We start from the raw sequence: 14,490 nt of genomic DNA, 5'->3' as shown, positions 1-14,490 counted from the left end.
ACTGCAAAAAATGTGAACCAATTTTATCATAGACTTCGCATAATTAAAACATTACCTGTCGGCTTCCTTTGTCAATATTCTCAACAAAAACACAAGTCAGATACCTGTGATGGTACAGCGTTTCCTGCATCGTCATACACACTGACTACGGAATAGGCAACAGAGACATTAATAACGGTCGTGATGTTCCATCCAAGAGGGTTGTACACAGTGATCTGTAAAGAGTCATCCTCTTTCAAAGAGGAAAAAATAGAAACAGTCTGACATTTACACATGCAGTTCTGTACTGATGAAATGTGATATTATCAACAATTAATTACACAAATTTACAAAGTTATCAAAAGAAACGCAAGTGAAAATTATAAAGTTATCATGTTCACAATAGGTTCATTCCCCAAAGAAAAGCATGGAATCAGTCACCCAAAACTGATGACAAGAAAGGTGCAGTGCATTGAAAGTGTCGCTCTAAACCTATTTGAGTAAAAATGTACATTTTTTTTTGCTAAACTTTCAAATGTGTACTCCAAAAGCAAAACTTAACAGCATGCTTTGTTGACATTAGGGGTCAATAAACAATGGCTCATCAATTCATGACTGTACTAATCATTTACAGAATCACAGAATCTACAGTGCAGATAGAGGCCATTTCGGCCCATCGAGCCTGCACCGACACATATCCCACCCTATCCCCGTAACCCCACGTATTTAATCCCCTAACACTAAGGGTCAATTTATCATAGCCAAATCAACCTAACCTGCACATCTTTGGACTGTGGGAGGAAACCGGAGCACCCGGAGGAAACCCACGCAGACACAGGGAGAATGTGCAAACTCCACACAGACAGTCGCCCGAGGCCAGATTTGAACCCGGGTCCCTGGCGCTGTGAGGCAACAGTGCTAACCACTATGCCGCCGTGCCTCCCAAGTCAAGTCACATGGCTAAGGAGGGCACTGAAAGATTTCCATAGGCTAGTTTAAAGAAAACAGAAAATTCTTCTAAACAAGCAACAGGTCTGCCAACGTCCGGAGAGAAAAGACAGGTTAACGTTCTGGGCACAGCCTCCCTTCTTCAGAGGTTACATAAGAACATAAGACGTAGGAGCAGGAGTAGGCCATTCGGCCCCTTGAGCCTGCGCCGCCATTCAATAAGATCATGGCTGATCTGATCTTGGCCTCAACTCCACTTCCCTGCCCACTCCCCATAACCCTCGACTCCCTTATCGTTCAAAAATCTGTCTATCTCCACCTTAAATATATTCAATGACCCAGCCTCCACAGCTCTCTGGGGAAGAGAATTCCAAAGATTCACGACCCTCTGAGAGAAGAAATTCCTCCTCATTTCTGATTTAAAAGGGTGCCCCCTTATTCTGAAATTATACCCCCTAGTTCTAGATTCCCCCACGAGGGAAAGCATCCTCCCTGTTTGGAGAGTCCTGCTCAAAACGCCAACCTATAATTTCTCTTCAAAGATGCTGATTGACCTGCTCTATGCTTCCAAACCTTTTCTGTTTTGTTTCCAGCATTTGTGGGGGGTTTTTGTTTTTATTTCTACTAGTTTTATTGCTCTCAGATGGCTGTAACTCGTTGCAATGGGTCATTTTACAGTTGAATTAAGTCCACTGAAAGCGTGCAACAGCTCTCTCCAAACAGGGTTTCAAACCTTGGAAATACTGTCCCCATATTCTTTTAAGGATAAAAACATCAGCACAAGTAGGTTATTTTGAAGGCTATTACAATGCAATTAAAATATTTCCTTTTAGTTTAAGCTTGTGTTTGTACACGCACCCACAAACCATTCCTTCAGTACTGAATTGAATTCAATTTTTCTTTTATTTTTGTTACATTTACTGTTTATATTTTTTCACCAATTTTGCTTCTTTCAGTCCCAAATTGTTGAGTCCCTTTAATATTTTTAATTCAGTCAACAAGGCAATAGGTTTCAAGTTGCAGACTTCTCCACAGCCATTTTATTAGCCAAAAGAGTTGGGTTGTTTTTAAAAAAAAAAGTGAACTGATTTAACCAGGATTCAGTTTAATTTTGTAATACAGAGTATTGCATCAAGTTTCAGACATAAATAGGCCACCTTTGTGAATCTACCATGAGATCGTAAAATCTTACCTACAATTGCTCTTATGGGCAGCTTCTTGTTGTCAAGCAACAATTTTCAAAAAGATGAAAACCTATATTTAGATGCAGATTTGCTAGTACATGTCTCTCATGCAAATTCTATTCACTAGTCATTACCACTGAAATATCAGTGTTATGTTTTAACACAGAATATCATGCCCCAACCTGACACAAGTCACTGTGCTGCACTCTCTGGCTCACCTCTCACCTATGCTGCTACTATTCCAAGGGATCAAACTGTGCTTCACTTTATAGTCGGGAACATGATCCTGTGATTTAAGAGAAGAGTGCCAGTGGGTTGGGGGAGTGTCACCATGGACAGTGCAAAAGTGAGGGGGCAGTGAAGAGTCACTATGAACTGGGAATAGAGGGAGGATAAATAAATCATCTTAAAACAATTTAACATGCAATAAAACAATTAGAATTAGTAAGACAGAGACCCAATACGTACCTACTAAAGGCCAGAATCTCTACAAGAACAAGGAAAACACTGCAATTTTTTGTCACAATCTTTCACTATTTTCTAATAGCCCTGCTCGTGACTAGATCATAATAAAAGATTTTCAATGTATACTTGCCTCACTGTGTCCATGAATTTGAATCAAAATTAATGGGCCAGAAATTAGGTTCGGGGGCTTGCCACGCATGCAAGCCCCTGATGTGCACTTACCCGGCATGCTGACATTTCAATCCTGGCCCGCATTGCATTTCCGGTCACTGGCCCGCTTCAGGTCCTGCCGCACTGTGCGTGCGTGACCCAGCGGCGTACTTAGTGCGATGAGCCGGCTGGGATCACGTGAGCACTGGGCAACCAATGGGAGGTTGCAAAAGTTCATTCATGAGTTTGATAGTAAGAACTGTCAAACTCATGAAAACTCCTGGCCCCAAAACACTACTTAAACTTGAAAGAAAATTTAAAAAAACATCGCACTACTTAAATAAACTATAAATAACTATAAAAAACTATTTTAAACAATAATTTTAAATTTTGAAAAAAATTATTATATAAAAAATCAGGGCTAAAAATACACTTATTCTTAAATTCTTTAAAAAAAATGAACCTGTGGAAAATTTTTCTAATTTTACTTAATAGACCACTTACCCATTAAAAGTAAGTACTTACGGCTGCTTTTTCCACGCGTAAAAACCGGAGTCTTTTCCCCACAGGCAACTCTTCAAAAAAAAAGGGAAGTTCAGCGCGCACGCGCTACCTGAAACCTCGCACGCGTTCCGCCTCTTAACCCCTTGGGTCAGAGGAGAGGAAATGCCGGTTTTCCCCGCATGCGCTGTGCATGCTGAAAACCGGCAATTCTTCCGAGCCCATGCATGAGTACCCCGTCCGTACTCGCGCGTTGGGACAGGAATTACTGGCCCAATGACTGCTTTTATTGTCAACTTACTTGGTGTACCTGTTCGTGCATTCTGCCCAGTTAACATTCAAGAAAACTCTGCACCTTGTGTGAGAAACTATCTGTACCTGTACTTCTGGTGTCTTGACTGTAGGGAAGAAGAAAATCAAATTTATCCTTTCCAGTATTCAGGGTTTCTTGAAATATGGCGGCCATTACTGATTTCACAGCCCACATCCCTCGTAGTAGGTGATCCATGTACATATCTCTCACTTTGGGAGACTCTGTCCCAGTTACGGCATCATGATGTTGTACCTAATACACAAATGTTGACATTTCCATAAAGATAAAACAGAAATGCAAAGTTTAAAGGCGTGTATTTGTTTTTTTTTTTTAAAAGAATATGAATTGAAACGATTACAATTTTCTATTTCATTTTATTTCATGATGTCCAGTGGAGTAAACACTCCCATTCAGCACTCCCAGTGCAGAGCATTGCCCGACCCGCATGATTCTCTGTCCATTGGCTGGCAAATCTTTGCACTGAGAATCGGCGCCATAACCCTCGTGGCCAAATTCCTGACATGCACTCCACTCATGCTAACTTTTAAAATTCCCTTAGCGTTTCTTTAGTTATCACAGAAATCACAGAAACCCCACAGTGCAGATAGAGGCCATTTCGGCCCATTGAGCCTGCACCGACACATATCCCACCCGATCCTCGTCACCCCTACGCCAACACATATCCCACCCTATCCCCGTAACCCCACGTATTTAATCCCCCTAACACTAAGGGTCAATTTATCATAGCTAATCAACCTAACCCACACATCTTTGGACTGTGGGAGGAAACCGGAGCACCCGGAGGAAACCCACGCAAACACGGGGAGAATGTGCAAACTCCACACAGACAGTCACCCGAGACCGGATTCGAACCCAGGTCCCTGGCGCTGTGAGGCAACAGTGCTAACCACTATGCCACCGTGCTGAGTGGCTATTTTTTCCAAATGCTCCAATATGAAATCAGTCTCAGTTTTTATAATGGAGTACCCAGCTGCTGCATTAACTTATCATGCTCAATAAACACTCAAGGACTACACAGCTAGGACAACAAATGCAGTGATTCGTTTTTTGGATTACCCTTGCAAGCCAAAGCGTGAGAATCTTAACTTCACTGTTGCTCGCTTAAAAAATACACGCATACAAGTTAGTTCTGGAAATGCACTATTAAAAAGGATGGACACACAGTCCTGTAAGTATACACATGACACAAGTCATTTGAATCTCAATTCAATTAGCATCTAGTAATTAACTAGGTACACATTATCTTCTCTGCTATCATTTGACTGCATCTGCACTAGATAATAACGGTAGTCTTGTGAAACTGTGTCAGCTATGTGGCATCAAAACACAATTTGTACTGTATTATTCCATAGAGGTACTTCTTGGGAGTACAGACATATTACATGAGTGCTCTGCATTGTCCGGTTAATTTTGCCGTGCTCCTTTCCCCCAAACTGTAAAGAAAGAAAGACCTGCATTTATATAGCGCCTTTCATGACCACCGGACGTCCCAAAGGCCTTTACAGCCAAAGCATTTTTGAAGTGTTGTCACTGTTATAATGCAGGAAACGGGGCTGCCAATTTGTGCACCGCAAGCTCCCACAAACAGCAATGTGATAATAACTAGATAATCTGTTGTTGTTATTTTGATTGAGGGATAAATATTGACCAGGACAGCGGGGATAACGCCCCCGCTCTTCTTCAAAATAGTGCCATGGGATCTCTTACGTCCACCTGAGAGAGCAGACGGGGCCTCGATTTAATGGCTCATCCGAAAGACAGCACCTCCGACAGTGCAGCACTCCCTCAGTACTGCACTGGAGTGTCAGCCTAGATTTTTGTGCTCAAGTTTCTGGAGTGGGACTTGAACCCACAACCTTCTGACTCAGAGGCGAGTGTGCTACCAACTGAACTACAGCTGACACCATTTCTGAACGCCCGCTATTGCTCCTTTTGGGTAGCAACTGAGGAAATAAAATACAATTTATGATTATTTTGACCAGCCTTTTCAAAAAAAAAAGTACATGAGTACAATTTGGAATATTTCTTCACTTTATACCTCACTAGAAAATGTAGCTGATCAGCAAGGTGCCTGAAAGTCCTCACCTCCGATACTGCCCATCTCAGATGCTGAATTTGTTGTAGAGCCCAAAGTCTGTCTATAGATCCCGCTGGGTATCTCAAGAGGTACAAAGTGAAAAGGGATTCACAGGCATAGAGGAAAGAATTTGCTCTCCGGGCCATTCCTTTCAGTATATTCCGAGAGGCATAAAATCCAGTCCAGGCTTGAAATGGCTCTGGAATTAGACAGGTAAAATATAAACAACATCATCTGTTGCCAAGAAAGAATTTAAGTTTCCTTTCTTCTGTATAGTTGTAATTTAAAACATACAAAAGGAGGTCAGCAATAAAGATGAGGGTTAGTACCATTTAGAGCTTTTTTTTTTAAAAGAACAAAATCTGTAATTATAAAATGAACATGAATGGTACGTGTTAGGCAAAAAGGTCCTGATCTCAGTTATACCGTGTGAGTAGAAACCATGTAGTCACTCACAGGAACAAAGAGAGAGACGGAAAATAATATGCATCATGTTTAACTCAAGATAAAATTCATGTGTTTTACAAGCAGCATTGTTGTCAATTGGTTTACAATTCCATTGTTGCCTAGTTGGTGATGGTGGTTTGACTCAAGCCATATCTGTTGGTCTTTTCATTCCATAATCATTTATAGAATCATAGAATGGTTACAGCACGGAAGAAGGCCATTCGGCCAGTCAAGCCCGTGCAGACTCTCAGCCGGTCCCACTCCCCTGCCCTTCCCCCGCTTAACCCTGCAAATTTTTAACTAGGAATAGAGGGGACAACTCCAGTCTGGCTGTAGCTTTGCCCACATGGTATACTTGGTCATAGGATTAAGCAAATAGCTCTTTTTCCCAGGTCAATGCTGTCCTAAGCAACAAAAAATAATCAATGACCAGCATAGCAATGTTTTCATTTCACCTGTTATTCTTCCTCTATCCAAGAGATTGCACGTTAGTTCGACTTAGTGCATTTAAAAAAAAATTTGCACCATGTGTGAGTGACAGTGTTCCTAATGATTCTCGCTCCCTCCTTATGAGCAAGCATCTGGCTTTCACTCTGCACCCCCTGAGTTACACAGACGACAATGGGAACTCAATCAATGAACTCGTAGTGAGGAAGAACATTACCATTTTAAAAAGGAGAAATATCACATTGTTAAGGGAATCCATAACGGATTAAGCTGGGGAATCCATAACTGATTAAGCTGGACAATTTGACTTGGTATTGGTGAAATGGAGTAGCAAAAGGCCTGAAATCAGGCCTCAAATTTGGGTACTAACCTTTCTGGGATTAGAGCACGACACACTCAAATCTTCAAAATACCCTGAAAGCCCACTACCACAAGCAGCCAGAATATTTCAAATGTGAGCATCACCATCAATATCCTTCTTAAAAAAACTGAAAAGATATATTTTTTTGCAATTTATTATCAGATTAAACATTTGAACAGCGAGTTCCACTGACCTCATTGAGGAAGTTAGTCAGGAAGAGTTACCGAGCTGAACAGTGTGATGAATCAGGAATCATCAATAGTCATTAACCCAAATGTTTAAACTATGCACGTTAATTCAGCCCCCCACGCCACCCTCAAGTGCTCTGCATACCCGATACCAACACAATAATGGCCCGGAATTTGCGGTCCGGATGGCAGCGTTCACCGTCATTCCGCCTTTGAGACTGACCGCAACTTTGGGATTTGGCACATGCGCTGGCGCAAGCGGAAATCCTGAAGTTGCGGGCTGTCATTCACTGGTCTGACAAAGGCTGCGCCGTGCCTCCCACCCCCACAGAGCGGGCAATCAGTGAGATCACTCAAATCAGGGAAACTGACAAATACTTTGGTTCTTCCGCAGCAATTAAACTAAAAGTTAGACCCAGAGGGATTAGGTGTAACTGGGGGTTTAACAGCGTATTGACTGCTAAACAAAGGTTATGGCCCTGAATAACTACTTTTAATTTTGTGAAGTGTGAAATTTATCAATTTTTTTTTTAATGTAAATTTTTAAGAAACTTTGTTCATCTTTATTTCAGGTTTGTCTTTTCCCCATGTGGGAGCCCCAATCTTTGTTTTGCACTCTCTAACATTTTCAAAAAGTTAGAATTTTAAGAGCTTACTCACTTCCTTGTTGGGTGTCTGTGAGAGTTCTGCATTTTGATTGGCTGCTTAGACAGCGTGTTGACATCACAGCAGCTCGCACTAGGGGATCCCCACTATCCTCCGTTGATTTGAACTGGGAAAAAACCCCGAACATCTTACCACCGAGATGGCGAGATCTTTGTGCGAAGCTTATGTCGGAGCCAGCGGCGAACGCCTTTGCTTCGCCACTGACCGCAAGTTCCAGGCCAATCAGTTCCTTACCTAGGTGACAACAGCGCTCTCTCCTATTTCAGTACAATGCCATTGCTGAGCAAAGCAGCCACTCCTCTTCACAGATACCGAGAACAGCTCTCTTCAAATTACAACCCGTACTAATTTTGTACGGTTAGCGATTACTTCCCATTAGAGTAATACATTAAAATTGTTCTACAGCCACTGGTTAGTTTTTGCAATGTGCTTGAAGAACCTACTTATCTACAAGTATCTCCAATTATGGAGCAGTAATCAGAACAATTTTTAAAACTCTGACCATCTTATTACAAACTGCTGATGCATAAAGCACGCAATGGCTCCCTCCACAGGAACTGGCAAGGTACAGCACTGACATCACACTCAACAGTAGGAGATATTGGGACTGGCTCTTTCTATCCAGCTCTCCTTGCAAGTGTTTATAAGACAACAGATCAGCACAGGTTTTTTTTCTGGTTGAAAAAGCTACTGCATTGATCCATGGACACAAATCCCTGAATAACAAATGACCCACGTCGCTGCCTCGAGTATTTTTCCCAACACATGACTATTTAGGGCAGAGATTTTGCTCAATACACAGAATATTTTGTAAACTCTACAAAAGAAAGCATAAAGGATACACACTTAATAATACCTTTAAAAAAGGCCTTTTAAAGTTTTTAAAAAAATATTAGGATGGATTTAAAACAACTAAGATAATTTGCTGTCCATACATAATTTTCTCAAGCATTTTAGAACATTAAATTAGTTAAAAAGCAGACACTTTAAAAAAAAAAAATTGGAATGGCAGTTTTAACTTTTAAAATGTGTTGTTGCACAAAATTGCAAATGGGCCCATCTGCAAATTAATTTTGCCACCTGTAAACATAGGGACCGCACGCTAACAGTGGGGGTGGCGGCAATGTTCCATGTAAATTTTTTTGGGTGCGCAGCCCCTTTAAGTGGCTGCGCAGCCCATTCAAATTTTTGCGCATGCACGGTTATTCCAGTTCAAAAGTCGCCGAGCAGCCTGCGCGGAAGCTCCAGACCGCTGCGCAGCTTAAAGGGAACATTGGCAGTGACCGCCTTGTTCACCCACAGATGATTTTTAAACAGTCATCATTGAGAAGTATGAATGCCGAGAGACCAGTGCCCACTGATGCAAAGGAACAACATATAACTTAAGGCACCTCTTGTCCTCCCATTAATACCGCCAATACCAACTGCAAGGAACCCTCCATTAGCGCGTTAGAACATTCAATATTTTTTTGGACCTGCAACAATAGCAAAAGAGTTTTTACAAAAGGACACAAAAGTGGCCTGTTGCCTCCAAAATTAAAACAATGTGCGCTCCCGGAGAGATGAGTTTTATTGTTTGCCTTTCATTACCTGAGGAGTAAGGGAGAAAGTCCTGGTTCTCTCGGATGTCCCATGTCAGGTTTGCATTGTGCACAGCCTGCATATATTCACTTAATGTAGCATATTGCACTGTAATTCCAAATTCATCTCTATGTTGGTTGATATAATCCATCAATGGATCCATGTTCTCAAACTGCACAGAGGCATTGAAGAACTGCTTGTCACAGCCCTGCGGGCAAAAATAATAAAGAGGTAAAAATAAAAGGGGGAAAATAGGTTACACACAAACTGACAACACTATTTTAATGAACCAACAACTTGTATTTCTCTCGTGCTCCTCACAGAGAGACACATCTGGCAGTTAGAAAGATTACCTGTAAACATCTGACATTATTCTCTGACTATATAAGCTGTGTTTTTATGCATCTCTCCACTTCACCTGACGAAGGAGCAGCGCTCCGAAAGCTTGTGATTTCAAATAAAGCTGTTGGACTATAACCTGGTGTTGTGTGATTTCTTACATTTGTCCACCCCAATCCAACACCGGCATCTCCACACCAGAAAAGAATTAAGCCAGTGTCAGAGGACTGGAAGTGCATGTGAGGACATATAGCTGCAGCAGATTAAGATAGGGCCATGGAAGGATTGGAAGGTGAGAACAATGATCTTAAAGTCAGTTTACTCGGGCAAGGGGAGCCAGTGGAGCTTGGCAAAATGGGTGATGGAGGTACGGTCCTCTGAGTGCATGTGGATACGGGTCAGGGTATTATAGATTAATTGTACTGTAGCTTGTAACAAGTGAAACCAGGCCGGCCAGAACAGAAAGCATTGTAGAAAGTGAACTTTGGGGTAATAAATGTTTTGATAGAGAAATATTTCGGTCATGGAAGTGGTCTTAGTAAAAGATGCAATGTGGGGAAGGAAGCGGAACTTGGGCCACACAGTACACCAAGGTTCCACACCTCTGGGCTTTAACTGGAGGTGACAGCCAGGCTGATCGAAGGGAGTCAATGCTGGAGGCATAAAGGAGATTACAGGAATCAAAGCGGATTACTTCAGTTTTTCTGACATTTAGCTAGAGGAAGTTACGACTCATCAGGTCTTAATGTCAGGCACTGATTTAACAACTCAGTGATTCAAAGTTGATAATGTCAACATAACCTTTACATGAGAATGACTGTGTCAGAAGCTGAAATCAAAAAGCAAGTAGAAAGTAAATAGGGGAAAAGTAACCAGTGTGGGAATGGAACCTGGAAGAATTTTACTTGGAACAAAGGATTGGCACATTCAAACATGAAATATATATATGAAATGAATACAACGTTTTACTTGTTCCAACTTGTTGATTTATATTTTAAACATTCCAATCCAATTCCATGAATGAGTCACAATGCACATTACTGCATACCAAATACATGAGAATCATTCAACATTTTGAAACAACAAAAATCTTGTGTATCTGTTGCAGCTCTTACCCATGGCCACAGAACATGGCCAGATCTGAACCAGGCTGCTCGCTCTTTAATGTTTGATACCATGGTCTCTGCATAGGCACGAATTGTTTCCTTGGTCACTGGGAGACTCATATTGGGGTAAATTCCATCTTTTGGTGGGTCAGGAAAAACAGCAACTCCATTCCAAAAAAAGCCAGATCTAAACAACATTCAAAAAGATGATGATATATCCTTGTATCTAATTTGATCAACCATAAAATATTTTTTCTTCTTCCCCCCCCCCCTTACAAGTAAGTGTCCACTGTTCAAAGACTATTTTTCCTTAAGATACTAACAAGGCCACTCAATATTTCACCCGAGTTATATCGCAGAACCAATGAATATCGCACCTCAGTTATATTGTGTGTATGGTGTTGGTGGAATCCTGTTTTTTCTGCACTGCATGAATGTCAAAAAAGCATTATTAGCTCCTAATTTTGGAGAAACCAATAGTTTGACGCTCGTACCAAGTTCAGCCTAAAAAGGATGCTATTGCTAGGTGCAGCCAGTGTGAACCAGCAGGGGACCAGCAGTAGATTGGAAGCAGGCCAACATGGTGCCCATATTCCAAAAATGGCAACATATCAAAAACAGGCAACATTAATACCATGTAGAATAATGGACTCAATTATTAGATGTTAACTTAAAAGATTATTAGTACAATAGTTTAGTAAACAGTAGTCAACATAGATTTAGAAGGTGAAGATGATGCCTAACCAACCTCCTTGACTTTTCTGAAGAAATTACATACCAAGTGAACTGTGGAAAACCTTACTCGTAATTAGGTTTCCAGATAACCTTACATGTGGAACTTTGTAAAATGCCTATTCGTTAAACTCAAAAGTGTGGGAATTCAGTGCAAGTCTTGGGAAAAGATATGAAATTAACTGAAGGGTAACAACAACTTGCATTTATGTAGCGCCTTTAACGTAGTAAAACATCCCAAGGCGCTTCACAGGAGTATTAGAAGACAAAAATATTTGACAGAAAATTTGACAACGATTGGTAGAAAACAATAAGTACTTGTTAAAAATGTTACATCGGGATTGGGAGAAGTACTGAGTGGATGCTGGGCCCACACCGTTTCTAATTTATATCAATGACTTGGACTCAGAAACTCAATGCAAATTAGTCAAATTTTCAGACAGCACTTATTTAGGAAGAGCAATGGAATTGAAGGAGGCAACTCAGAAATTAGAGAATGAGAATGAGAAATGGACAGAGCAGTGGCAGATAAAAAATAAAGAAAAGTGTAGAGTACATGAGAAAGAGATGGCACAGGCATTTTATGAATGGAGTTGAAATATCGAAGGACGAAGTTGAAGAGATCTAGGAATCTTAGCAAACTCAACACTCAAACGTGTCCAACCAATGGAGGGCAACGATCAACAAAGCCAATAGAATGTTGAATTAGAACGTCAAAACAGCAGAATACAAGTCAGCGGGAGTCACGATCAAACTGTACACCGCTCTGAGTGCTACATCTCGTTCTGGTACCAAGACACAAGGGAGACATTCAATTGTTGGAAGCAGTGCAAAGAGCCACAAGACTGATCCATAGCCTGAGAAATCGGAGTTATGAGACAAGACAAGAGAAAAGTTGTTATGATTGCACTCGGATGAGGGTGAGTGTGAGGGGTGGCTAGGGAGATGGGGAAGTGATAATGTAGATAGAGCGGGATGGGTGGAGGTGCAAGGTAAGTTGGTGTAAGGATGTGCAGGAGTAGGGTAGGGAAGGCAGAGTGATGGGGATGTGATGAGAGGCACAGCAGGATGAGGTTGAGTGTGGCTTTGTACTAGCGTTTCGTGATCATTGAAACATTTGCGGCACTGCACCCAGGTCCTCCTCACCACATCCCTGTTTGTGCCCTCCTCTGCAATGTGCAACCAGGCTGTGTTGATCACCTGGGGAGGTCTCTTCCGCCCATGGGAAGGGAAGAGGACCTCCCTGTGTGCTGTGACTCCCTCCATAAGCATATGGAGGGAGTCATGGGAGAGCCTGGGTGCAGCCGTGCACCTCTGTGCGGTGCTTGTTGGTGTTTGCAACACCTCAATGCTGTAGAACACTGACGGCACAAATGTCAAAAGAAAGTCGGCCACGGTCTCTTTAAAGAAGCTGATGACGCGTCATCAAATGACCCGCTTCCTCTAACTGGCCGGGAAACGCGCTGGGCAGGCTTAACAAGCCCAATCAGGGGAAAGTCATTTCGGAGGCTCGGATGGAGCCAGCAGCGGGGTCGGGACCCGCCACCGACATCGCCCGCCACGGACCCGCCGAGGTTCATAAAATCCAGCCCAAAGTGTTGAGTACCCACCCAACACTTCCTTATTTGGGTTATTAAAGTGAAAACTGTATTACCTGTTGGAGAATGGCAGAGAAGAAGGGACGCAATAACTGTACTGGTCCATGGTATGAGTGAAGATTTCCTGTTGCTGGGCCAAAGAGGAAGATCCTCGCCACACAAACTGGAGCTTCTGTATAGGGGAGGAAGAACAGGAAGAGAGAAAAAAAATAATTCAGAGAAAAACCACAGCTCATCCAGATACATGAACCCCTTCAGAAAAAGGAACATTTCATTCTTCTTAAGATGGTGTGTATTCTACTGAATTGCCTCATGATCCAAAATGTTACAAAAAGATAGGTATCTGTGTAATTATTCATTCTCTCACCACAATACTTCATGCTGCTCTGCCTTAAGCTTCAGGACTGGTCAGGGATAACCCGGGAGCAGGTGTGTGTGTCTGAAGTGTCCCCAGCCCCGCCCCCGCCCCCTCCTGAGGCATCAAGAAGTTCTGCCCAGTAACAGAATCAACAGGGACAATGGATTGTGGGCAATGTTCCCCATTTCTGAAATGACTGTCTGGTAATAACCTCCAGTGACCTGCTCCCAAGCCTGTCCCAATACAATTCTTGAGCAGCGGTTAAGAGATACATGACACTGGCCCGGGACAAGTCGCACTTTCATTTTCCCTCCCTCTTCTGAGGCACCAGCCACCCGCCCTCCCCCATCATATTTATTTCCCCACAATACAACTTAGATCAGTAAATTAACAATGGGGAGTGGGAGAGGAGAGGAGAAATTAAGCCCATGTTCTCTCACTGCCACTGCATCATATTGCTGCTTGTTTTCTACACCACCTATTTACAGTAAAATTGCTGTCTCCCGGCAGCACAATAGTATGCATGGAAATACAAGGACATATGATTTGACTTGTAGCTATTAGTTTGCTGTTGAAAATAAATGGAACTGTGGAATGTTATCCCAAACAACGAGTAAAAAAAAAAAGTCCTCAGTATAGAAAATTAATTTGACTTATTCAGTTACGGCAAACAAATAAAAAACCGAAACAAAGACTTGCATTTATATAGCGCCTTTCACGACCTCAGGACGTTCCAAAGCGCTTTACAGCCAATGAAGTACTTTTGAAGTGGAGTCACTGTTGTAATGTAGGAAACGTGGCAGCCAATTTGCACACAGCAAGCTCCCACAAACAGCAATGTGATAATGAGCAGATAATCTGTTTTAGTGACTTTGGTTAAGGGATAAATATTGGCCAGGCAGGGAGAACTCCCTGCTCTTCTTCAAAATAGTATTGTGGGAACTTTTACGTCCACCTGAGAGGGCAGGCAGGGCCTCAGTTTAATGTCTCATTCTAAAGACGGCACCTCCAACAGTGCAGCACTCCCTC

General features: G+C 42.1%; 1 protein-coding gene across 4 annotated transcripts in view; it reads right to left on the bottom strand.

The window, feature by feature from the left end:
• man2b2 (mannosidase, alpha, class 2B, member 2) overlaps positions 1-14,490 on the bottom strand; it is a 65,932-nt gene that overhangs the window by 38,582 nt on the left and 12,860 nt on the right. For all 4 annotated transcript variants that reach the window (XR_015081033.1, XR_015081032.1, XM_086008168.1 and 1 more), the window contains exons 5-10: positions 13,160-13,275; positions 10,783-10,960; positions 9,338-9,536; positions 5,647-5,837; positions 3,606-3,792; positions 105-232 (exon numbers count right to left, since the gene is read on the bottom strand). Coding sequence is in view for 2 of the 4 variants with exons in the window: in XM_086008168.1 (XP_085864294.1) it covers positions 105-232; positions 3,606-3,792; positions 5,647-5,837; positions 9,338-9,536; positions 10,783-10,960; positions 13,160-13,275 (999 nt within the window). In the remaining 2 variants the exon portion in view is untranslated. The remainder of the gene's footprint in view (positions 1-104; positions 233-3,605; positions 3,793-5,646; positions 5,838-9,337; positions 9,537-10,782; positions 10,961-13,159; positions 13,276-14,490) is intronic.

This window comes from Somniosus microcephalus, chromosome 2 (genome assembly GCF_052327205.1).
Source record: "Somniosus microcephalus isolate GS21.2 chromosome 2, FLI_Smic_1.0, whole genome shotgun sequence".
Taxonomy (NCBI): Eukaryota; Metazoa; Chordata; class Chondrichthyes; order Squaliformes; family Somniosidae; genus Somniosus; species Somniosus microcephalus.
This window is presented reverse-complemented; position numbering and strand designations above follow the sequence as displayed.